At 38.4% G+C, this 26,515-nt stretch overlaps 1 protein-coding gene across 2 annotated transcripts in view; it reads right to left on the reverse strand.

Moving 5' to 3' along the window:
• Positions 1 to 24,039, reverse strand: part of UST4r (integral membrane transport protein UST4r) — a 70,506-nt gene extending 46,467 nt beyond the window's left edge. The window contains exons 1-5 of one of the 2 annotated variants that reach the window (NM_134379.2): positions 23,438 to 24,019; positions 22,280 to 22,383; positions 12,874 to 13,028; positions 12,615 to 12,783; positions 2,971 to 3,094 (exon numbers count right to left, since the gene is read on the reverse strand). In NM_134379.2, the coding sequence (NP_599206.2) occupies positions 2,971 to 3,094; positions 12,615 to 12,783; positions 12,874 to 13,028; positions 22,280 to 22,383; positions 23,438 to 23,839 (954 nt within the window). In that variant the 5' untranslated portion in view covers positions 23,840 to 24,019. Of the gene's footprint in view, positions 1 to 2,970; positions 3,095 to 12,614; positions 12,784 to 12,873; positions 13,029 to 22,279; positions 22,384 to 23,437 lie in introns of both variants that reach the window. The other variant, XM_039089277.2, reaches the window with a different exon arrangement.
• Positions 24,040 to 26,515: the final 2,476 nt, after the last annotated feature.

Below are 26,515 nucleotides of genomic sequence, written 5' to 3' on the forward strand. Positions count from 1 at the left end.
ATAGAAAGATAGAAAGAAAAAGAAATTGCCTTAAAGCCAGATCTTAGGGAGCAATATTGTCAAGTAAGGTACCCTCTTTTCAGATACCTCTATTATGTGTGTCAAGTTGACATGAGACTTCTCAGCACAAGTTTCATGTTTTCAGATGGTGGATCAAAACAGAATGTCCTGGTTCTAAAGCATTAGGTAGTCTACTTCTCTAGCTATATTGTTTTGACCGCATATAACTTTTTTCTCAAGACAGTTTTATGTCATGAGTGCAGTGTTCTGCAACAGACATCCTGTGGTTCTAGCATCTTCAGCCTCCAGGAATCTCTGCTCAGCAAGGGGTATTCAAGTCCACAGATTTATGCAATGCTCTCTGAGGGAATGCTACCAGAGCCTCCTGCCCTGCCACACAACTTAAGGCCTCTGCTGCTGCTAAAGACTGGATCAGTACTCCCTGACTCACTCTATCTTCACCTCATGTTTGCAAGACCAGTACTGTGTGGTCACAGACTCACATTCTGTCAGTGGATGTCTGACGACTCAGAGTGGAGTCTGTTCTTTTAGAACCACAATTCTATTGCCTTCTATTTATTAATCCCCATGAAAACAATTTCCAGGGCAATGCTTTCCTGGTACATGGATTCCCTTGAATTGAGGTCCTTGGCCTCAGTTCAAGCTCCTTCCTTTAAGAAGTTTTCTGGATTTTCATAGGTTAGATCATTTGATGATTGGACTTTTGCAGTCATGGCTGTTTTCCTTCTGTCTGGTGTAGAGCATGATGTCTCACTGCAGAGCTAATGCCTTGGCTGCAAACTTTACTTGTTTGATCACTCCTCTTTGGCAAACTGGACATTCTTATGACTTTCTCTCTCCTTTTTTGTTGTCTTTCTACTGTAGATCAAATAATGCAGTAAGAGTGGTGATACTATGATCACTATACATATCCATTATAAAATATACTCCACAAAACAAATTAGGTCATTATTTTCATGTTAAATTTGATTTGGTGTCTCAGGATTTCAAAAGATTAAAGCCAGGTTCTGGGCCAAATTTCACACTAAAGGGTCCAAATGTAATTGCTGATAGAGTCTGTGTACCCTCTGGAAATTCATGGTTTCTACTTGTACTGCCTGTGCTTAGTCCAGCATTCTCATTTCCCAAGAGGCACTGGAATGGCTCCTTGATCTTTGTTTATAGTATTCAAGGGCTTTTAACTACAGAGTTTCTAATATTTCTACATTCCTCCCTCAGTGAGTATAAAGGTACTGAGAGTGCATATGAGCTTTATCTTTCCAAAGACCTCATACCCAATTCCAATTTTTTTACTAGTTAGTGTTTCTGTTGGTGTGGTAAGACAGTCTTACTAAAATACCTTTAAAGAAGAAAACGGTTATTTTGGCACCTACATGAATTGTGTAGTAATTTCGGGTAGGAATCTTACCTTGTTATAATTTGAGAAGGCAGATAGTTGCATTGTGTATGCATGCAAGAAGAGAAAATTGAGTATTAATCTCAGCTAGCTTCCCCTTCTTATGCACCTCAGGACAGAAGCACAGGGAACAATGTTGCTTCCTTTGAGGTGGTCATTTCTCATCAATTTTACTAATCCAGATAACCATTCTGTCATTCCACAAATCTAAGTTAACATAAATAAGTCCCTGTAGGCACGTCTAAGGATCTTCAGCCAGTGATTGAAGTTCTTCATACTTTCCAATTACTATTAGTGATCGCACATATACAAGTAACTTCCAAATAGAACGTTAAGAGCCAGTTGCTGAATACACTACAATTTCTGGTTGTTGGACTTATAAACACCAAGCTAGAAGTAAGCTGGAATCTAATTCTCTGGTTGTTAGTCTCACTGAAAGCTACTATGCAGGCCGCTGATAGACAATACTCTACATCATTTTATTCAACAATGGACTCTTGGGCCCTGGTAGTAGAGCTAACTCAGTTATTGATCTATATGGCGATTATGTGTAAGTTGACGTGCTTTCTAATGATTTTGTTCATGCCCATATATTGATGTTGTTTTCAGTTTTGATCAGAGAAGCTTCTTTCCAGAGTTTGAGAATGCTACTACAAAGCTGAAACTGTCTATTCTTCAGAAAATAAGTGATTATTAAATTAAATGATTGTTAAATGAGTAAGTCCTAATCTATATGTATACAACACTATTTCCAAGGATCAGGGACCATGTGAAACAGAATTCTGAGATAATATAAGGTCTAGAGTTAGCTACGGGGTGATACGCAATGCTGTATTCTAGGCATGGCATGGGCATTGCACTCTCAACAGCTGTGGTAATCTCCACCAGACCTACCCAGAATTCAGTGAGTAAAATTTCATCATCTTGAGAAAGGATGGATGATTAATGATTGCTCTGGATAAGGGAGAGGTATATTAAGTCTCGATACAGCCCCTTGTATATTGTCCATGCTCCTATAATTTGGTTCTTATTACTTATTTCTGTAAGAAATCTTAATTTATCTTATTAGTTCACAAAAAATAAAACACACACACACACACAGAGACAGACAGAGAGAGAGAGAGAGAGAGAGAGAGAGAGAGAGAGAGAGAGAGCAGTCAGTAGGGGGTTTGTTGAGAAGAAGCAAGACTCATTTTTATCTCACTATCATTCTATGTTCCTTTCAAGCGCTATAGAGTACTGTGAGGTTAATGAAAGAATAAAATGAAAACTATCAAAATATATTACCTAAACATATTAAATGTAGCACATTAGTATATAACACCAGCATTCCACTAAAACAGTTACTTTGTGAATGAAATCCAATGCAAAAGAATATTACAAACTGGATTCAAGAAACAAAGAAATGAAAACAGTGCTTTTAGTCTCATTAGAATGAAACACATATGCAGTGTTCTTAATGACAGCATAGTGTATCTTGGGCACTAACTCATACACATGTGAAGCTTGTATTTGTGATGGGTATTGTCATACCCATCATCCATTATCCTTACCTCCATGGTTATGTTGTCTCCAGATTTCTTCATTCCATTAATGTGTGCAACTTTTTTTAGTTCCTTTAAGCCCTTCTGGGGCTTGTTGATCACAATCAGCCACCGAGCTGACTCTGACAGCCACCTGTCAAGGAAGATGTTGAGGTAGAAACAATCCTTGTGAAGTTATTTTCTATACAAAATTTAACCTTCGAAATTTTGTTCTTTAATTGAATACATACAACATTCTGATATAAAAATCTCTGTAATATCTTGTTATCTAATACCTTCAATAAAAGTTAGGAATGATTCAACCACATAATTCACTGCATTTTTTTCTGCGTCGTTATTAAATTGGGTATTTATTTACATTTCAAATGTTATTCATTTTCCCGGTTTCCATGCAAACATTCCCATAAGCCCTCCCCCTGCCATTCTTTTTTTTCCCTCCATCTTTTTTAACTTGGGTATTTCTTATTTACATTTAGATTGTTATCTCCTTTCCCCTTTCGGGGTCAACATTCCTCTAACCCCTCACCCTCCCCTTCTATATGGGTGTTCCCTTCCCCATTCTCCCCCGAATACTGCCCTCGCCCCAACAATCACTTTCATTGGGGGTTCAGTCTTGGCAGGACCAAGGGCTTTCCCTTCCACTGGTGCTCTTACTAGGCTACTCATTGCTACCTCTGCAGTTGGAGCCCAGGGTCAGACCATGTATACTCTTCAGGTAGAATTTTAGACCCTAGAAGCTCTGGTTGGTTGACATTGTTGTAATATGGGGTCTCAAGCCCCTTCAGCTCTCACAGTCCTTTCTCTGATTCCTTCAACGGGGATCCCGTTCTCAGTTCAGTGCTCTGCTGCTGGCATTCACCTATGTATTTGCTGTATTCTGGCTGTGTCTCTCAGAAGAGATCTACATCCGGCTCCTGTCGGCCTGCACTTCTTTGCTTCATCCAGCTTGTCTAATTGGGTGGCTCTATATGTATGGGCCACATGTGGAGCAGGCTCTGAATAGGTGTTTCTTCTGCCTCTGTTCTAAACTTTGCCTCCCTATTCTCTCCCAAGAGTATTCTTGTTCCCCTTTTAAAGAAGGAGTGAAGCATTCGCATCTTGGTCATCCATACGAGTTTCATGTGTTCTGTTCATCAAACGTAATTCAAGCGGTTGGGCCAATATCCACTTATAAATGAGTACATACCATATGTGTTTTACTGTGATTGGATTACCTCACTCAGGATGATATTTTCCAGTTCCATCCATTTGCCTATGAATTTGGTAAAGTCATTGTTTTTGATACCTGAGTAATATTCCATTGTGTAGATGTACCACATTTTCTGTATCCATTCCTCTGTTGAAGGACATCTGGGTTCTTTCCAGCTTCTGGCTTTTATAAATAAGGCTGCTTTGAATATAGTGGAGCATGTGTCTCTGTTTTATGTTGGGGCATCTTTTGGGTATATGCGCAAGAGAGGTATAGCTGGGTCCTCGGGTAGTTCAATGTCCAATTTTCTGAGGAACCTCCAAACTGATTTCCAGAATGGTTGTACCAGTCTGCAATTCCACCAACAATGGAGGAGAGTTCTTCTTTCTCCACATCCTCGCCAGCATCTGCTGTCACCAGAGTTTTTGATATAAGCCATTCTGACTGGTGTGAGGTGGAACCTTAGGGTTCTTTAGATTTGCATTTCCCATATGACTAAAGATGTTGAGCATTTCTTTAGGTGCTTCTCAGCCATTCGATATTCCTCAGGTGTGAATTCTTTGTTTAGCTCTGAACCCCATTTGTAAATAGGGTTATTTGTCTCCCTGCGGACTAACTTCATGAGTTCTTCATTTATTTTGGATGTAAGCCCTCTATCAGTTGTAGGATTGGTAAAGATCTTTTCCCAATCTGTTGGTTGCCATTTTGTCCTAAAACAGTGTCCTTTGCCTTACAGAAGCTTTGTAGTTTTATGAGAACCCATTTGTTGATTCTTGATCTTAGAGCATAAGCAATTGGTGTTTTGTTCAGGAAATTTTCTCCAGTGCCCATGTGTTCGAGATTCTTCCCCACTTTTTTTTCTATTAGTTTGAATGTATCTGGTTTGATGTGGGGGTCCTTGATCCACTTGGACTTAAACTTTGTACTGGGTGATAAGAATGGATCGATCTGCATTCTTCTACATGCTAACCTCCAGTTGAACCAGCACCAATCGCTGAAAATGCTATCTTTTTTCCATTGGATGGTTTTGGCTTCTTTGTCAAAAATCAAGTGACCATAGGTGTGTGGGTTCATTTCTGGGTCTTCAATTCTATTCCATTGGTCTATCTGTCTGTCTCTGTACCAATACCATGCAGTTTTTATCACTATTGCTCTGTTATACTGCTTGAGTTCAGGGATAGTGATTGCCCTGGAAGTCCTTTTACTCTTGAGGACAGTTTTAGCTATCCTGTTTTTTTTTTGTTGTTGTTGTTGTTGTTGTTTTTTGTTTTTTGTTTTTGTTACTCCAGAAGAATTTCCAAATTGTTCTGTCTAACTCTATGAAGAATTGGATTGGAATTTTGATGGTGATTGCATTGAACCTGTAGATCACTTATGGTAAAATGGCCATTTTTACTATAGTAATCCTGCCAATCCATGAGCATGGGAGATTTTTCCATCTTCTGAGATCTTCAATTTCTCTCTTAAGAGGCTTGAAGTTCTTATCATACAGATCTTTCACTTGCTTGGTTAATGTCACACCAAGGTACTTTACATTATTTGGGACTATTATGAAGGGTGTCATTTCCCTAATTTCTATATCAGCTTGTTCCTCTTTTGTGTAGAGTAAGCCTACAGATTTATTTGAGTTAATTTTATATCCAGCCACTTTGCTGAAGTTGTTTATCAGGTTTAGTAGTTCTCTGCTGGAACTTTTGGGATCAATTAAACATACTATCATATCAACTACAAATAGTGATATTTTGACTTCTTCCTTTCCAATCTGTATTCCTTTGATCTCCTTTTGTTGTCTGATTGGTCTGGCCAGGACTTTGAGTACTGTATTGAATAAGTAGGGAGAGAGTGCAGAGCCTTGTCTAGTCCCTGATTTTAGTGGAATTGCTTCAAGTTTCTCTCCATTTAGTTTAATGTTAGCTACTGGTTTGCTTTTTATGACTTTTCCTATGTTTAGGTATGGGCCTTGAATTCCTGTTCTTTCCAGGACTTTTATCATGAAAGGGTGTTGAATTTTGTCAAATGCTTTCTCAGTATCTAATGAAATGATCATGTGTTTTTATCTTTTAATTTGTTTATATAGTTGAATACGTTGGTGGTTTTCTGTGAATTAAATCATCCCTGCTTCCCTGGGATGAAGCTTACTTTATCATGATGGATTATTGTTTTGATGTGTTCTTAGATTTGGTTTGCAAAAATTTTATTGAATACTTTTGCATCAATATTCATAAGGGAAATTGGCCTGAAATTCTCTTTATTTGATGGGTCTTTGTGTGGTTTAGGTGTAAGAGTAATTATGTCTACATAGAAGGAATTGGGTAGTGCTCCATCTGTTTCAATGTTGTGGAATAATTTGAATAGTATTGGTATGAGGTCTTCTATGAAGGTCTGATAGAATACTGGACTGAACCCATCTGGACCTGGGCTCTTTTTGGTTGGGAGATTTTAATGACTGATTCTATTTCTTTAGGAGTTATGGGATTGTTTAAATGGTTTATCTGTTCCTGATTTAACTTGAGTCCCTGGTATCTGTCTAGGAAATTGTCCATTTCCTCCAGATTTTCAAGTTTTGTTGAATATAGGCTTTTGTAGTAGGATCTGATGATATTTTGAATTTTCTCTGATTCTGTTGCTATGTCTTCCTTTTCATTTCTGATTTTGTTAATTTGTACACAGTCTCTGTGTCCTCTGGTTAGTTAGGCTAAGGGTTTATTTATCTTGTTGATATTCTCAAAGAACCAGGTTTGGTTCTGTTGATTCTTTGCATAGTCCTTTTTGTTTCTACTTGGTTGATTTCAGCTCTGAGTTTGACTATTTCCTGCCTTCTACTCCCCCTGGGTATGTTTGCTTCTTTTTGTTCTAGAGCTTTTACATGGGCTGTGAAGCTGCTGATATAGGCTCTCTCCTGTTTCTTTCTGCAGGCACTCAGAGCTATGAGTTTTCCTCTTAGCACAGCTTTCATTATGTCCCATAAGTTTGGGTATGTTGTACCTACATTTTCATTAAATCTAAGAAGTCTTTAATTTCTTTCTTTATTACTTCTTTGACCAGGTTATCATTGAGTAGAACATTGTTCAACTTCCCTGTTTATGTGGGTGTTCTTTCCTTACTGTCATTGAAGACCAGCTTTAGCCCATGGTGGTCTGATAGGATGCATGTGTTCATTTCTTTCTTTCTGTATCTGTTGAGGCCTGTTTTGTGGCTGATTACATGGTCAATTTTGGAGAAAGTACCATGAGGTGGTGAGAAGGTATATCCTTTGGTTTTAGGATAGAATGTTCTATAAATATCAGTTATGTCCATTTGGTTCATGACTTCCGTTAGTCTGTCTATGTCTCTGTTTAATTTCTGAGTCCATGATCTGTCTATTGATGAGAGTGGGGTGTTGAAATCTCCTACTATTCTCATGTGAGTTACAATGTGTGCTTTGAGCTTTAGTAAGGTTTCTTTTATGTATGTAGGAGCCCTTGTATTTGAAGCATAGATATTTAACATTGAGAGTTCATCTTGGTGAATTTTTCCTTTGATGAATATGAAGTATCCTTCTTTGTCTTTTTTGATGACTTTTGGTTGAAAATCAATTTTATTCAATAATAGAATTGCTACTCAAGCTTGCTTCTTCAGCCAATTTGCTTGGAAAGCTGTTTTCCAGCCTTTTACTCTGAGGTAGTGTCTGTCTTTGTCTCTTATGCGTGTTTCTTGTATTCAGCAAAATGCTGGTTCCTCATTATATATCCAGTTTGTTAATCTGTGTCTTTTTATTGGGGAATTGAGTCCATTGATGTTGAGAGATAATAAGAAATAGTGATTGTTGTTTCTTGTTATCTTCATATTTGGAAGTGAGATTATGTTTTTGTGCTTGTCTTTCCTTTGTTTGTTGCAAAACGATTAGTTTCTTGCTTTTTCTAGGATGTAACTTGCCTCCTTCTGTTGGGCTTCACCATTTATTATCCTTTGTACGGCTGGGTTTGTAGAAAGATATTGTGTAAATTTGTTTTGTCATGGTATATGTTGGTTTCTCCATCTACGTTAATTGAGAGTTTTGCTGGATACAGTAACCTGGACTGGCATTTGTGTTCTCTTAGGGTCTGTATGACATCTGTCCAGGACCTTCTGGCTTTAATAGTCTTTGGTAAGAAGTCTAGTGTGATTCTGATAGGTCTGCCTTTATTTGTTACTTGACATTTTTCCCTTACTGCTATTAATAATCTTTCTTTGTTTTGTGCATTTGGTGTTTTGAATATTATGTGACAGGTGGAGTTTCTTTTCTGGTCCAATCTAGTTGGAGTTCTGTTGGCTTCTTGTATGTTTATGGGCATCTCTTTCTTTGGGTTAGGGAAGTTTTCTTCTATGATTTTGTTAAATATATTTACTGGTCCTTTTAGTGGGGAGTCTTCACTCTCTTCTATACCTATTGTTCTTAGGTTTGATCTTCTCATTGTGTCCTGGATTACTGCACGTTTGGGGCCAGTAGCATTTTTCATTTTCCATTATCTTTGACAGTTGTGTCAATGAATTCTATGGAATCTTCTGCTCCTAAGATTCTCTCTTCTATCTCTTGTATTCTGTTGGTGATGCTTGTATCTACGGCTCCTTGTCTCATCCTTTGTTTTCTCCCTTTGTGCTTCCTTTATTGTTTCCATTTCCATTTCCAATTCCTTCACCTGCTTGATTGTGTTTTCCTGTAATTCTTTCAGGGATTTTTGTGTTTCCTCTCTAAGGGCTTCTACTTGTTTACTTGTGTTTTCCTGCATTTCTCTGAGGGAGTTCTTTTTGTCTTTCTTGAAGTCCTCCATTATCATGATAAAATGTGATTTTAAATCTAGATCTTGCTTTTCTGGTGTGTTTGGATATTCAGTGTTTGGTTTTGTCGCAGAATTGAACTCTGATGATGCAATGTAGACTTGAAATAGAAGCAGCCATTAAAAGTCTTCCACCCAAAAAGAGCCCAGGTGCAGAAGGGTTCAGTGCAGAATTCTATCAGATCTTCATAGAAGACTTCATACCAATACTATCCCAACTACTCGACAAAATTGAAACAGATGGAGCGCTACAGAATTCCTTCTATGAAGCCACAATTCTGTTATACCTAAACTACACAAAGACCCAACAATGAAAGAGAACTTCAGTCCAATTTCCCTTATGAATATTGATGCAAAGTTACTCAATAAAATTCTTGCAAGTCGAAGCCAACAGCACATCAAGACAATCATCCCTCATGATCAAGTAGGCGTCTTTCCAAGGATGCAGGGATGGTTTAATATATGGAAAACCATCAACATAATCCACTATATAAACGAACTGAAAGATGAAAAGCACATGATCATTTCATTAGATGCTGGGAAAACATTTGACAAAATTCAATACCCCTTCATGATAAAAGTCCTGGAAAGAACAGGAATTCAAGGCCCATACGTAAACATAGTAAAAGCCATATTTGAAGCAGTCCCACTAAAATCAAGGACTAGACAGGGCTGCCAACTCTCTCCCTACTTATTCAATATAGTTCTCGAAATCCTAGCCAGAGCAATCAGACAACAAAAGGAAATAAAAGAGATAGAGATTGGAAAGGAAGAAGTGAAAATATCACTATTTGCAGATGATAAGATTGTATATTTAAGTGATCCCAAAAGTTCCAGCAGAGAACTACTAAACCTGATAAACACCTTCAGCAAAGTGGCTGGGTATAAAATTAACTCAAATAAATCAGTAACCTTCCTCTACACAAAAGAGGAACAAGCTGAGAAAGAAATTAGGGAAATGACACCCTTCATAATAGTCCCAAATGATATAAAATACCTCGCTATGACTTTAACCAAGCAAGTGAAAGATCTTGATGATAAGAACTTCAAGCCTCTGAAGAAAGAAATTGAAGAAGATCTCAAAAGATGGAAAGATCTCCCATACTCATGGATTGGCAGGATTAATATAGTAAAAATGGCCATTTTACTAAATGTGATCTACAGATTCAATGAAATCCCCATCAAAATTCGAACCCAATTCTTCATAGAGTTAGACAGAACAATTTGCAAATTCATCTGGAATAACAAAAAACCCAGGATAGCTAAAACTATCCTCAACAATAAAAAGACTTCTGGGGGGGAATCACTATCTCTGAACTCCAGCAGTATTACAGAGCAATAGTGATAAAAAAAAAAACTGCATGGTATTGGTATAGAGACAGACAGAGAGACCGGTGAACTAGAATTGAAGACCCAGAAATGAACCCACATACCTATGGTCACTTGATTTTTGACAAAGGAGCCAAAACCATCCAATGGAAAAAAGATAGCATTTTCAGCAAATGGTGCTGGTTAAACTGCAGGTCAGCATGTAGAAGAATGCAGATCGATCCATTCTTATCACCCTGTACAAAGCTTAACTCCAAGTGGATCAAGGACCTCCATATCAAACCAGATACACTCAAACTAATAGAAGAAAAGGTGGGGAAGAACCTCAAACCCATGGGCACTGGAGAAAATTCCTGAACAAAACACCAATGGCTTATGCTCTAAGATCAAGAATCCACAAATGGGATCTCATAAAACTGCAAAGCTTCTGTAAGGCAAAGGACACTGTTGTTAGTACAAAATGGCAACCAACAGATTGGGAAAAGATTTTTACCAATCCTTTAACTGATAGAGTGCTTATATCCAAAATAAATAAAGAACAAAAGAAGTTACACTGCAGGGAGTCAAATAACCCTATTAAAAATGGGGTTCAGAGCTAAACAAAGAATTCAGAGCTGAGGAATGCCAAATGGCAGAGAAACTCCTACACAAATGTTCAACACCTTTAGTCATAAGGGAAATGCAAATCAAAACAACCCTGAGATTTTACCTCACTCCAGTGAGAATGACTAAGTTCAATGACAGCAGATGCTGGCAAGGATGTGGAGAAAGAGGAACTCTCCTCCATTATTGATGGAATTGCAGACTGGTACAACCATTCTGGAAATCAGTCAGTAGATTCCTCAGAAAATTGGACATTGAACTACCTGAGGACCCAGCTATACCTCTCTTGGGCATATACCCAAAAGATGCCCCAACATTTAACAAAGGCACATGCTCCACTATGTTCATAGCGGCCTTATTTATAATAGCCAGAAGCTGGAAAAAACCCAGATGCCCTTCAACAGATGAATGGATACAGAAAATGTGGTACATCTACACAATTGAATACTGCTCAGCTATCAAAAACAATGACTTTATGAAATTCGTAGGCAAATGGATGGAACTGGAAAATATCATCCTGAGTGAGGTGACCCAATCACAGAAAAGCATACATGGTATGCACTCATTCATAAGTGGCTATTAGCCCAAATGCTTGAATTACCCTGGATGCACAGAACACATGAAACTCAAGAAGGATGACCAAAATGTGAATGCTTCACTCCTTCTTTAAAAGGGGAACAAGAATACCCTTGGCAGGGAATAGGGAGGCAAAGATTAAAACAGAGGCAGAAGGAACACCCATTCAGAGCCTGCTCCACATGTGGCCCATACATATAGAGCCACCAAAGTGGATAAGATGGATGAAGCAAAGAAGTGCAGGCTGATAGGAACCGGATGTAGATCTCTCCTAAACACAGCCAGACACAGCCAGAATACAGCAAATACATAGGCGAATGCCAGCAGCAAACCACTGAACTGAGAACAGAACCCCCATTGAAGGAATTAGAGAAAGGACTGAAAGAGCTTGAAGGGGCTCGAGACCCCATATGAACAACAATGCCAACCAACCAGAGCTTCCAGGGACTAAGCCACTACCCAAAGACTATACATGGACTGACCCTGGGCTCCAACCTCATAGGTAGCAATGAATAGCCTAGTAAGAGCACCAGTGGAAGGGGAAGCCCTTGGTACTGCCATGACTGAACCCCCAGTGAAAATGATTGTTTTAGGGGAGGGTGGTATTGGGGGGAGTTAGGGGAGGGGAACACGCATATAGAGGGGGAGGGGGAGGGATTAGGGGGATGTTGTCCTGGAAACCGGGAAAGGGAATAACAATCAAAATGTGAATAAGAAATACCCAAGTTAATAAAGATGGAGAAAAAGGAAAAGCAAAGCAGAACTAGTTCAATGTGAGGCAGGGGGATGTGGGATGGGATTGGGCTTTTGAGGAGGGGAAACTGGGAAAGGGGATAACATTTAAAATTTAAATCAATACATCCAATAAACTTTTTTAAAAAGCTCCTACAAAAAAAAGTAGTGTATGCCCTTCAATGTACCAGTACCTCTTGTCACACTTATGTATGATTTTATAAAATTATTTGTTTAGCTCAAGGTTAGGCAGAATTGAGTCACCTCAGTTTTATCTGACAGTCGTCCTTGTCCTCCAGTCCCATAATTGGAAAGAGTATCACATACTGTCTTGTGTAGACTAAAGGGTAATGCATTTCTTATGTCCTTATTCCTGTTCATTATCTTCACAGATTTCCATTACAGAGACTTGGAAAGAAAGCTCATACCTTGTGAGTATAAGGAAGAAGAAAATTGGTACAGACATTGCCAGCTGGAGGTGGTGCCAGTTTTGAAATTGAAAAGCCAGGCCTGCCAATATCATGCCTCCAAAGCTACCAGCACAAGATCCAAGAACTGTCACCATGGTTAGGAATTTAGGGCTTGTCCATTCAAACACTGAAAGAAAAAGTTATATTAACTTAAAAGGGATTTGCAGGGTCAAAACCAAAGTTTGAACAATATTCCATTTCAAAGGCTTTGACTTACTGAGCAAGTTAATATTTACTGTTATGGGTTCCAAAGACATTCCTGCCAGGAATCTTAGAGAGCAATAAATGAATAAGTTGGGAGCAAAACCTGCACAGGTTTCAGTGATGGCCATTTGTAATAAAGCATATTTTAAAATGAACTTCCTCCCAAACCTGAGAAAAAGAGAGAAATTAGATTATGAGAAGAATTCAGTTTGCTTGAAACTTCAAGACAGCTATAATTCTAAATAATAAGGAATTGTAAATAACAGAGTGCATGAAATCAAAAGATTATTTTCATTTTTATAAATACATAGTTAAACAATATTTTTCTAAATTTCTTATGAGCTATTTTATTAACTCATGCCACATGATAAAATACTATGTTGGTATTATAATATATTACAAAAATACCATACCATGTAGTGTACTTAGCATATTTATTACTGATTTGTTTCTTTGATAAGACTAGATACTTCTTCAAAGCCACTTAAGGGAGAAAAGACATATTTTGTCGAGTACCATCAGATAAACAACGAATAAAACATGGTAATTGCCCTGTATGTTGCCATGAGCATGAGATAGATGACTCATTCAGAGGCTGAATGAGTAAGTGGTTATCATACCACATCTCAAATAGGTATTTCCCACGATATGTACTCAGGCAACCCCATTCCCACAAGAAAACTCCATTGACAAATGCTCTGTGTCCTCCCCAAACACCTTCATTAGCTAAAGTACAAAGTTTTCAAACACATGAAGTTTTGGTGGACAGGTAAGCATAGTGCAAGACACATATAGTCCTTGTAAAATTAGGTATCTTAGCCAGCACTTGGAAGTTTAGTACTGCAGAGATCGTGGATAAAATATATCAATGGAATAGTTGATGTGTGCTTTCATAAAAGCTACTTTTGCTGAATTTGAACTTAATGACCTTGAAATTCCAATTCCATTTTGTGGTATAGGCTATAAGGCAATCATGATGCAGGGCAAGAGACTTCTAGAAAGTTTCAGAGACATGAGCAACACTGAGAATGAGGAACAAAGAAGGAAGGGTGATTAAACACAGGAAAACAAAATTCTGAGTTCCTTAGAAGACTAGAAATACTTTCTGTCAAATTGAACAAATCACTTGTACAGACGTTATAGAAACAGCTATGCAAATAAATGGGAACTGGAAAACTTACATGTTATTTGGAACTCTCATCAACTTAGTCACATTGTAACATTAATTATACATATCATCTCTTGAGTACTATGGTGGTTGAATATGCTTGGACCATGGGAAGTGGCACTATTAGGTGGTGTGGGCCTATTAAAATAGATGTGGCCTTGTTGGAGGAATGTATTTATAAATGCATTCTCTATGGGAATGGGATTTAAGGTTTCAATGCTCAAGATCTTCCCAGTGTGGAATAAAGCCACCGCCTGGATAACTTCAGAAGACAATCTCTTTCTGCGTGCCTTTGGATCAAAACATAGCACTCTTATTTCCTTCTCCAGCATCCAGCATCATGTCTAGATGGATACTTCAATTCTTTCTGCTATGATGAAGGTCTGAATGTCTGAAACTGTAAGCCAGTCACAATTAAATCCTGTCCTTTTTAAGAATTGCCTTGGTCATGGTGTCTCTTCACAGCAATAAAACTCTAAGACAGGAATGGGGTATTGCTGTGACAGGACTGACCACATTTTTGTTTAGAGGAAGGTGGATTTGGGGATTTTGGATTTTGGAAATCAGTGGAATCTCTTAAGTTTGGTTAAATGGGCCTAGTAGGAATATGGAAGACATTATTGGTACTGAGAGTGATTTGAACTGTGAAACCCTGGCTCTAGAGATTTCAAAGGACAATAATGTTAGTGTGTTGCCTAGAGATTGATTTTGTGATATTCTGATGAAAAATGTGGTTTTCATTTTTATCTAGGTGCTGCACTGGTTCAAAGAGTCTTCCTGCAGCTAAAGTAAAGATACTTAGATTCATTGTATTATCAAAGAAAATCTCAGAATACCCTGGTTTAATTTCTGTTGTGTTGTTACTAAATTTCAAATTTATGAAGAGCATTTAGATGAAAATACATAAGCTGCAATAGAAAAACTAAAAAATGTATGGTTCAAGTATTAAACAGGCACAAGGAAGTGGAATGGAGCTGAATTCTGTGTTCAAGAAAATAAAGTGATTAAAGGATGTGTGATGCCAGGGTAAAATTCCACCCGGCTAAGCATACTGTTTAAGTGTTTGAGGTTGGACAAGGCACTATTAAGAGATGTGGCCTTGTTGGAGGAAGTATGTCCTGTGGGTGTAGGCTTTGAGGTCTGAATGCTAAGACCCACCTAATGTGAAAGAGAGCCTCTTCCTGGCTGCCTGCAGAAGATAATATCTGTCTGCTTGCCTTTGGATCAAGATATAGAATTCACAGCTCCTTCTCAAACATCATGTCTGCCTGTACACTGGCATGCTTCTGGCTATGATGATAATGGACTGAACCTATAACTGAAAGCCATCCACAAGTAAATGTCCTGTATAAGAATTACCTTAGTCATGGTGTCTCTTCACAACAAAGAAACCCTAGCTAAGATAAGTACTTATATGACATACATGTCTTATGTAAATATGACTCAAATTATGTTGGAGAAGAATGCATAAATAAATGATGTATTAAATAAAATGATTAAGTAGCAGGCATTATAAAGGTTGGTTGGCTTAAATATTTTATAGTACTATAAATTAAATCCTGTATATTCTCACAGGAAATAGTCATTTATAAAATTGATAAATGCAATGATGCTTTAGATGGCAAGCCTTTGGTGGTAGCCTTGTTCTTTCTTTTCAAAGGAATCATTAAAATATAACAATTCTGGAATTCACTTTTCCATTGATCGTGTACACTGTTCTTGATTGATTTTGTTGTTAAATTTAGTACTCTGGAACTTCGGCAACATTATTAACCTGTTTTTTAAATAGCCTTGTCTGTTTTATGTCTTCACTTGTAGACAGACTATATTGTGTATTGTATGACTGTATCAAATGTCAGTTAAAAAGTGTATGGCCTACAGCTTAAGCTGGATACATGGATTGGACATATAAAAGAGAGAAAAGATTTGGATATATAGCCAGGGTTTGGAGATTGGATCTAGATAGTGTGAGAAGATAGACAAATGGTACCTAAGAAGAGGCAAAGAGAGGACACAGAGAGTGTGTCCAAGTTAACAAAATCAGAAATGAAAAGTGAGACATAACAACAGAGTCAGAGAAAATTCAAAAAATCAGCAGATCCTACTACAAAAGGATATATAAAACAAAACGTGAAAATCTGGAGGAAATGGACAATTTCCTAGACAGATACCAGGTACCGAAGTTAAATCAGGAACAAATAAAACATTTAAAGAACCCCATAAATCCTAAAGAAATAGAGCAGTCTCCCAACCAAAAAGAGCCCAGATCCAGATGGGTTCAGTGCAGAATTCTATCAGACCTTCGTAGAAGAGCTCATATTAATACTATCCAAACTATTCCACAAAATTAAAACAGATGGAGCACTACCGAATTCCTTCTATGAAGCCACAATTGTTCTTCTACCTAAACCACACAAAGGCCCAACAAAGAAAGAGAATTTTAGACCAATTTCCCTTATAAATATTGACACAAAGATACTTAATAAAATTCTTTCAAACTGTATCCTAGAGCACATCAAAACAACCATCCATCATGATCAAGTAGACTTCATTGGAGGGATGCAGGGATGGTTTATTATAGGGAAAACCATCAATGTAATCCACTATATAAACAAACTGAAAGATAAAAACCACATGATCATTTCATTAGATGCTGAGAAAGCATTTGACAAAATTCAACACCTTTTCATGATAAAAGTCCTGGAAAGAACAGGAATTCAAGGCCCATACCTAAACATAGTAAAAGCCATATACAGCAAACAAGTAGCTAATATTAAACTAAATGGAGAGAAACTTGAAGCAATCCCACTAAAATCAGGGACTAGACAAGGCTGCCCACTCTCTCCCTACTTATTCAATATAGTTCTTGAAGTTCTAGCCAGAGCAATCAGACAACAAAAGGAGATCAAAGGGATACAGATTGGAAAGGAAGAAGTGAAAATATCACTATTTGCAGATGATATGATTGTATACTTAAGTGGTCCCAAAAGTTCCACCAGAGAACTACTAAAGCTGATAAACAACTTCAGCAAAGTGGCTGGGTATAAAATTAACTCAAATAAATCAGTAGCCTTCCTCTACACAAAAGAGAAACAAGCCAAGGAAGAAATTAGGGAAATGACACCTTTCATAATAGTCCCAAATAATATAAAATACCTTGGTGTAACATTGTCCAAGCAAGTGAAAGATCTGTATGATAAGAACTTCAAGCCTCTGAAGAAAGATATTGAAGAAGATCTCAGAAGATGGAGAGATCTCCCATGCTCATGGATTGGCAGGATTAATATAGTAAAACTGGCCATTTTACCAAAAGCAATCAACAGATTCAATGCAATCCCTATTAAAATTCCAGTCCGTTTCTTCATAGAGTTAGACAGAACAATTTGCAATTTTATCTGGAATAACAAGTAACCCAGGATAGCTAAAACTATCCTCAACAATAAAAGGACTTCTGGGGGAATCACTATCCCTGAACTCTAGCAGTATTACAGAACAATAGTGATAAAAAAAACTGTATGGTATTGGTTCACAGACAGACAGATAGACCAGTGAAATAGAACTGATGACCCAGAAATGAACCCACATGCCCCTATGGTCACTTGATTTTTGACAAAGGAGCCAAAACCATCCAATGGAAAAAAGATAGCATCTTTAGCAAATGGTGCTGGTTAAACTGCAGGTCAGCATGTAGAAGAATGCAGATCGATCCATGCTTATCACCCTGTACAAAGTTTAAGTCCAGGTGGTTCAAAGAACTCCACATCAAACCAGATACACTCAAACTAGTAGAAGAAAAAGTAGGGAAGAACCTCGAACACATGGGCACTGGAGAACATTTCCTGAACAAAACACCAATGGCTTATGCCCTAAGATCAAGAATCGACAAATGGGATCTTGTAAAACTGCAAAGCTTCTGTAAGGCAAAGGACACTGTTTTAGGACAAAATGGCAACCAACAGATTGGGAAAAGATCTTTACCAATCCTACAACTGATTGAGGGCTCACATCCAAAATATACAAAGAACTCATGAAGTTAGACTGCAGGGAGACAAATAACCCTCTTAAAAATGGGGTTCAGAAGTAAACAAAGAATTCACAGCTGAGGAATGCCGAATGACTGAGATGCATCTAAAGAAATGTTCAATATCTTTAGTCATAAGGGAAATGCAAATCAAAACAACCCTGAGATTCCACCTCAGATCATTCAGAATGGCTAAGATCAAAAACTCTAGCGATCTGCTCGATGCTGGCAAGGATGAGGAGAAAGAGGAACACTCCTCCATTGTTGGTGGGATTGCAAATTGGTACAACCATTCTGGATATCAGTCTGGGGTTTTCAGAAAATTGGACATTGAACTACCTGAGGATCCAGCTCTACCTCTCTTGCGCATATACCCAAAAGGTGCCCCAACATATAACGAAGACACATGCTCTATTATGTTTATAGAAGCCTTATTTATAATACCCAGAAGCTGGAAAAGAACCCAGATGCCCTTCAACAGAGGTATGGATACAGAAAATGTGGTACATCTACACAATGGAATATTACTCAGCTATCAAAAACAATGACATTATGAAATTCATAGGCAAATGGATGGAACTAGAAAATATCCTCCTGGGTGAGGTAACCCAATCACAGTAAAACACAAATGGTATGCACTCATTAATAAGTGGATATTTGCCTAAATTCTCAAATTACCCTAAATGCACAGAACACATGAAACTCATATGGATGACCAAAATGCGGATCCTTTACTCCTTCTTTAAAAGGGAAACAAGAATAACTTTGGGAGGGGATAGGGAGGCAAAGTTTAGAACAGAGACTGAAGGAACAGCCATTCAGAGCCTGCCCCACATGAAGTCCATACATATACAGCCACCAAACTAGATAAGATGGATGAAGCAAAGAAGTGCAGGCCGACAGGAACCGGATGTAGATCTCTCCTGAAAGACACAGCCAGAATACAGCAAATACATAGGCGAAGGCCAGCAGTAAACCACTGAACTGAGAACGGGATCCCTGTTGAAGGATTCAGAGAAAGGACTGAAAGAGCTTGAAGGGAATTTGGACCCCATATGAACAACAATGCCAACCAACCTGAGCTTCCAGGGAATAAGCCACTACCCAAAGACTATACATGGACTGACCCTGGGCTCCAATTGCATAGCTAGAAACAATGGCCTAGTAAGGGCACCAGTGTAAGGGGAAGCCCCTGGTTCATCCAAGACTAAACACCCAGTTAATGTAATTGTTGCGGGGAGGATGGTAATGAGGGGAGTATGGGGAGGGGAGCACCCATATAGAAAGGGACAGGGAGTGGTTGGGGGATGTTGACCTGGAAACCGGGAAAGGGAATTACAATTGAAATGTAAATAAGAAATACCCAATTTAATAAAGATGGAGGGGGGAAAAAAGAAAAAAAGAAAAGATTTCACAAAAATCTAGCTTGTAGAACCAATGCGTTTTATTTTGCTAATCAAATGAATATGGGTGATAAGTTCCTTAAAGAAGTAACATGACTCAAAGACAGCCCCATCACCAAACACATCCTGCATGGGAGTTAGCTCATGAAAGGTGGAAACACACTGGAAAGCGGGAAACACTATCTGTCTGGGTCAGAGATAGTTCAACAGGTTGATGGATGGCTTTTCCTGGTCACACAGCTACTCTGACCCTCTTCCTTTAAAGAAGTCTGTCTTTTCCAGAGTGTTCAGCTGATCTGAACTCTTTCTAGGCAGATCGGCTTTTCTGACAGTGTCTCTGAGAAGTGCTTACTATTTATACAAGCATGAAAAAGAAGGGGACTAATTAATCTGGTCAATTTCAGCGTCTTCTTTAAGTTATTTGTTTATCTCCCGAGCTACCCTGAAGAGTGAATGTTTCTCTTCCCCTAGAGAACCCCATGTTTCATCTCCCCATAAATAATCCTGTCTCAAAATACGTGATTGGCTGATCTCTGCTTCAACCTACTTTGTTTTAAGGAGAGTCCATATAAGAGGGAAGAAAACTCGAACAAATTGATTTGCAGAAATTATTTGTTAATTTAAAGAAAATATTATCAGGCACAAGATGCCAATTCTTATTCCACAATTAGTCATTACATTATTTATTTGCCTAATTACATACTATGGATTCTATAACTCTCAGAAGGATATGCCAGGAGAAGCAAGCATAGAAGTGATAGGTATAATTTCCCAAAGTTTGGTTCTGCAAGAGGCTGAGAAATTTCACTTCAAGACTGAACCCCCAGTGAATGGGATTGTTGCGGGGAGGGTGGTAATGGGGGGAGGATGGGGAGGGGAACACCCATAGAGAAGGGGAGGGGGATGGGCGAGGGGGATATTTGCCTGGAAACTGGGAAAGGGAGGAACAATTGAAATGTGAATAAGAAATACCCAATTTAATAAAGATGGAGAAAAAAAAGTGAGGGTAAAATGAAGGCTTTATTTTCTAATCACTCAAGCATGCGGTCACCTTGGGATCTGAACCATGTCCTTGAAGAGATATTGTTAAAGGATGAAACCACAAAACTAGAGGGGAGCAGGGGAGCTGAAGCATAGTCATATTTTGACACAAAGGGTTGAGAAAGGGAATTTCCCTTAAGGTTTTGTCACTGAACAGGGCCAGTCAGTCACAGGAAGGGAGTAACTGCGTTTGGTTGGGGTTTATAGAGTTTGCCAGGTCCTTAACTCAGAGCCTTGACAGTCACACCTAGACCACATGGACATCTAGACCATAACTCAAAATGATTTGGGAACAAATGAGCCAACAATCTGCATGTAGCCAATTAGGTCATGACAAGCAAACCGTTATATACATTTATGACTTGGATATCTTAGTTTAGATAACAGGCAACTCCTTACATTCTTTTCTAATTTACTGATTAAGAGACAGACAAGAAACATCTGGAGAAACAGGATAGAAGTTAGTTTCTGGCCTGGAAACATGAACTTAGGTTGACCCTGGCAGCAAGTTGAAGAAGTTATCCTTGAGATGGCTGGACTCAGACAACCATCTCCTTCAACCAACACATTCCCAATAACATATGACTGAATATTTCACAGGCATTAAAAAACATTCTTCTTGTAGTGACAAGCAACTAAAAGACCATATTTTTACACTTGGAATCACATCTGCTCAGTTCAAAGTTCTGGAGGAAGGGGGCCATGTGCCTTGATGAAGAACATTTTTTATAATAAAAATATGTGAATATGGGGAAATTGACATTACTTAGTCTTGATCCCATAGTTAACCTTTTCCTCTGTTTCTTTTTTTTAATCTTTATTAACTTGAGTATTTCTTATTTACATTTTGATTGTTATTCCCCTTCCCGGTTTCTGGGCCAACATCCTCCTAACCCGTCCCTCTCCCCTTCTAGATGTGCTTCCCCTCTCCATCCTGCCCCCATTACCACCCTCCCCCCAACAATCACATTCACTAGATGTTCAGTCTTGCCCAGGCCAAGGGCTTCCCCTCCCACTGGTGCTCTTACTAGGTTATTCATTGCTACCTATGAGGTTGGAACCCATAGTCAGTCCATGTATAGTCTTTGGGTAGTGGCTTAGTTCCTGGAAGCTCTGGTTGCTTGGCATTGTTGTTCATATGGGGTCTCGAGCCCCTTCAATCTCTTTCAGTCCTTTCTCTAATTCCTTCACCGGGGGTCCCATTCTCAGTTCAGTGGTTTGCTGCTGGCATTCGCCTATGTATTTGCTGTATTCTGGCCATGTCTTTCAGGAGAGATCTACATCCAGTTCCTGTCAGCCTGCACTTCTTTGTTTCATTCATCTTATCTAGTTTGGTGGCTGTATATATATGGGCCACATGTGGGGCAGTCTCTGAATGGGTGTTCCTTCTGCCTCTGTTTTAGTCTTTGCCTCCCTATTCCCTGCCAAGGGTATTCTTGTTCCCCTTTTAAAGAAGGAGTGAAGCATTCGCATTTTGGTCCTCCCTCTTGAGTTTCATGTGTTCTGTGCATCTAGGGTAATTCAAGCATTTGAGCTAATAGCCACTTATCAATGAGTGCATACCATGTGTGTTTTTCTGTGACTGGGTTACCTCACTCAGGATGATATTTTCTAGTTCCATTTGCCTATGAACTGTCTTGTGCAATTGCCTCTTGAACATCTCTTCATAGATTTTTTTTTTTGTTGGTTCAGTGGCCGAACTAGAACAGTATAAGGTACCATCATCTTCAATGAGTCAGCTGCTGAAGGTAGATGGAGTGGACAGGAGAACCCTAAACACACTCACCTGTCTGACAGAAGGCCATTTACAATACCTCCTATAAATGCACCAATCATAAATGAAAGTTTAGTGACAGAATTCAGTGCCTGAGATTCACACACCAGGTTCCACTAGAAAAAAGAAGATGACCAAATCAGAGATTATAGCTATTCGGTGTCATTTGCTGTAAGCCCTCACCATAACCTCTGGTGTAATATTGTAGTTCTATCTTTCTTTTGAACATGCCTTTTGGATACGACAATATTTCTACTATCAGCTAAAGTCACATCTCTCTAAGAACCTTCAGCTAATTTTCTAGCTTTGGTTAAAGATTTGTAAAATATGCTAAGAAGTATTCTCAACTAAGCCATAAAGTGCAACCATTTGAGATACTTAAAGAATTTTCTAGAACACACATAGCAGTGTATAAATTATCATATTACTCCACCAGGTATAGAAAGAGCCTAGCAATGACTACACTCTCTTCCCCCACCACCTGCCCTTATTTCTTTACTTTCTTTTCTTACTTTTGCTAAAAGTGAGCATTTAACCAAGTGGGACAGTGTTCTAACAATGAGAAACATTCAAGCCTGTTATAGAAGTAAATATATATCTTTTCTTTGGCAATCATGAGATTGAACCCTGGATGACTCTACCTCTGAGCAATAGCCTTAGATGGCCTTGTTGTTTTATATAATCACCCAGTTCTTAAAATTTAAATCAGGGCTGAATAACACTGTCTTATTATAATATATTTAAGAAAGCACATAAGTATTTACATAAAATAAATTAGTACATTCACTAAGGAGATTAAGGTTGAAGAGATACTGAAGAGAACCCTTATTGCTGCTTCCAAGGACTTGACATCAGTTCTTAACATACACATAGTGGCTCACAAACTTCTGTAATTTCAGTTTCATGGGATACAACACCCTCTTTTTACTTCTTTATGCACCAAGCATACATGTGGTACTCATACATATATTCTAGAAAACACTGACAAATACATTAATACATAAACAGTGTTCATCCTTAGAATAAAATACTAGAAGAATGAGAAATGTTTCACATTTAATATATTAGTAATTTATGTTGGCTAAAAGTTGAAGACTGAGCTAAATGAATATCCATTATTTCTGTTATAGGTAAAGCTACATCATTACTTCATTTTAGGAAATGACTTACCTCAGTCACAGTGGTAGAATGAAAGTTGCTCCTGTCATATACCCAGCCATCCACACAGGGCTCAGTGTCTGGCTCAGTTATACTGGAGAAAGTATCATTCAAATCAAGAAGATGCCACTGTGGTTGGGCAAAACGACGACACTTATCTAGTCTCAGGTGGGAGTCCAAGGGGATGGAGATCTTCAGGAGTTTATCTTGGTTCAGAATTCTACTGTCGTTATCAGAGACAGTGACATTGTCGAGGATAGGAACCCAGCAGCGATGACTGGGAATGGCTGCAGTAAAGTTCTCTATTATAATATGAGGTACCACAATAACACTGGTGAAGACAACAAAAACCATCTGAAGGATCTGGAATCTCCCTAGGCCTCCTACCTGATTCAGGAGTTCCTGAAAGGCCATTGAGGCTGAATAAATATCTCCAATGAGAAACAAATAATAATTCCACGTAAATTAGTACAAAGTATTTAAAAAGAACATATATTTCACAAAGACATGTTTACCCCTCAATTACTTCTCCATTGCAGTCAGAGAACCATTACCTTCCAGGAACTAAGGTTTGGGCATGGATTTTCTTGTTTTAAAGTCACCAAGCATTTTAGTATGTTTTTATTGCTGCAACTGAATTTGTTAAAGATTTATTTTCAACGGAATTTTGCTTACACAACCCCCATGGTTAAATATGGACATTGAACTTCAAATATCAGAAAATAATAGAAGAGTTAATATATTACATGTTAGGCACTACAGAAGGTGTAATTTACAAGACTTCAAAGTGGACCAGTCTCATCTGTGCCCACAGCTAAGGCTGTCTCATAGACCTCCAGACCCAAAATCTGCCTGGAGAGACCTTGTCTCCCAGGGACACACTTAGTTCTAAGCCCAGAGGTGAGAGGCCATTTTCAATCCACTAATTGTCCAAAGACAGATCTACTAGGAGCTCACAGGGCACAGGAACCTTGGAACAACCTGGGACAGGAACTTTCAGGTCTCCAAATGCACCAATAGCTAAGGCTGTCCCACAGCTCTCTCGACTCAAAGCCTGCCCAGAGAGAGCTGGTGTTCCTGGAATGCTCTCACTCCTAAGATCATAGGCTCTCAGGCACAGAGGAGGGACAAGCTCCAGCCAGAAAAAGCAAGACCAACTAACATTAGAGATAGCCAGATTGTAAGCGGCAAGTGCAAGAACCTAAGCAACAGAAACCCTGACTATTTGGCATCATCAGAATCCAGTTCTCCCACCACAGTAAATACTATATACCCAAGCACAAAGAAAAAGCAAGATTTGTGTTTAAAATCTCATCTCATGATGATGATAAAGGACTTTAAGAAGGACATAAATAATTCCCTTAATGAAATACAGGAGAACATATGTAAACAAGTAGAAGCCGTGAAAGAGGAAGCACAAATATCCCTTTAAAGGACTTACAGGAAAACACAACCAAACAGGTAAAGGAATTGAAAATCCTCAAATCTAAAAATGGAAATAGAAACAATAAAGAAGTCACAAAGGAGATAGAAAACCTAGGAAAAGGGTCAGTAGTCATAGATGCAAGCATCACCAACAGAATATGAGAGATTGAAGAAAGAATCTCACAGGCAAAAGATGCCATTGAAAACATTGACACAATAGTAAAATGCAAATTGCAAAAGCGCCTAACATGAAACGTCCAGGAAATCCAGGGCACAATGAAAGGATCAGATAATAAGTATAGAACAGAGTGAAGCTTCCCAACTTAAAGGGCCAGTAAATATCTTCAACAAAATTATAAAAGTTCCCTAACCTAAAGAAAGTGATATCCATAAACATACAAGAAGCCTACAGAACTCCAAATAGATTGGACCAAAAGGAAATTCCTCCTATCGTATAAAAGTTGTGAAGGTTTACGTATGCTTGGCCCAGGAAGTGGCACTACGAGAAGATGTGGCCTGGTTGTAGGAAGTGAGTCACTGTGGGGGTGGCCTTGGATTCACACCTCCTAGTTGCTTGCAGATGTTCAGTCTGTTCCTGTCTCCCTTCTGGAGTAGGTGTAGAACTCAGCTCCTCCTGCAACATGCTTTCCTGGATTCTGCCATGCTCCTGCCTTGATGATAATGGACTGAACCTCTGAACCTGTAAGCCAGCCCCAATTAAATGTTGGTCTTTATAAAACTTGCATTGATCATGGTGTCTGTTCACAGCAATAAAACCCTAAGACAATAGTCAAAACACAAAATGCACAAAACCAAGAAAGAATATCAAAAGCAATAAGGGAAAAAGTCCAAGTAACATATAAAGGCAGACCTATCAGAATTACACCAGATTTCTCACCAGAGACTATGAAAGCCAGAAGATCCTGGGCAGGTTTTATACAGACCCTAAAAGAACACAAACACCAGCCAAGGGTACTATATTTAGACAAACTATCAATTATCATACATAGAGAAACCAGGATAGTCCATGACAGAATCAAATTTACACAATATCTTTACACAAATCCAGCCTTCCAAAGAATAATAGATGGAAAACTCCAACACAACGAGGGAAACTACAACCTAGAAAAAGCAAGAAAGTAATCTTGCAACAAACGCAAAAGAAGAGAGGCACACAAACATAATTTTATCTCTAACAACAAAAATATGAGGAAACAACAATCATTATTTCTTAATATCTCTTAACATCATTGGACTCAATTCTCCAATAAAACATAGACTAACAGGCTAGATATGTAAAGAGGACCCAGGATTTTTCTTCACAAAGAAAATACACCTCAGGGATGAAGACACAATATCTCATAGTACAAAGCTGGAAAACAATTTTCCTAGCAAAAGGTCCCAAGAAACAAGCTGAATTAGTTGTTATAATAATGAATAAAATCAACTTTGAACCAAAATTTATCAAAAATATAAGAAGTGACCCTTAATACTCATAAAAGGAAAAATCTTTCAAGATGAATTCTCAATTCTGAACATCTATGCTACAAATGCAATGACACCCACATTCATAAAAGAAACTTTACTAAAGCTCAAAGCACATATTGCACCACACATAATAATAGTGGGAGACCTCAACACCCTACTCTCAGCAATGAACAGATC

The sequence above is a fragment of the Rattus norvegicus genome, chromosome 1, assembly GCF_036323735.1.
Source record: "Rattus norvegicus strain BN/NHsdMcwi chromosome 1, GRCr8, whole genome shotgun sequence".
In the NCBI taxonomy this organism is placed as follows: Eukaryota; Metazoa; Chordata; class Mammalia; order Rodentia; family Muridae; genus Rattus; species Rattus norvegicus.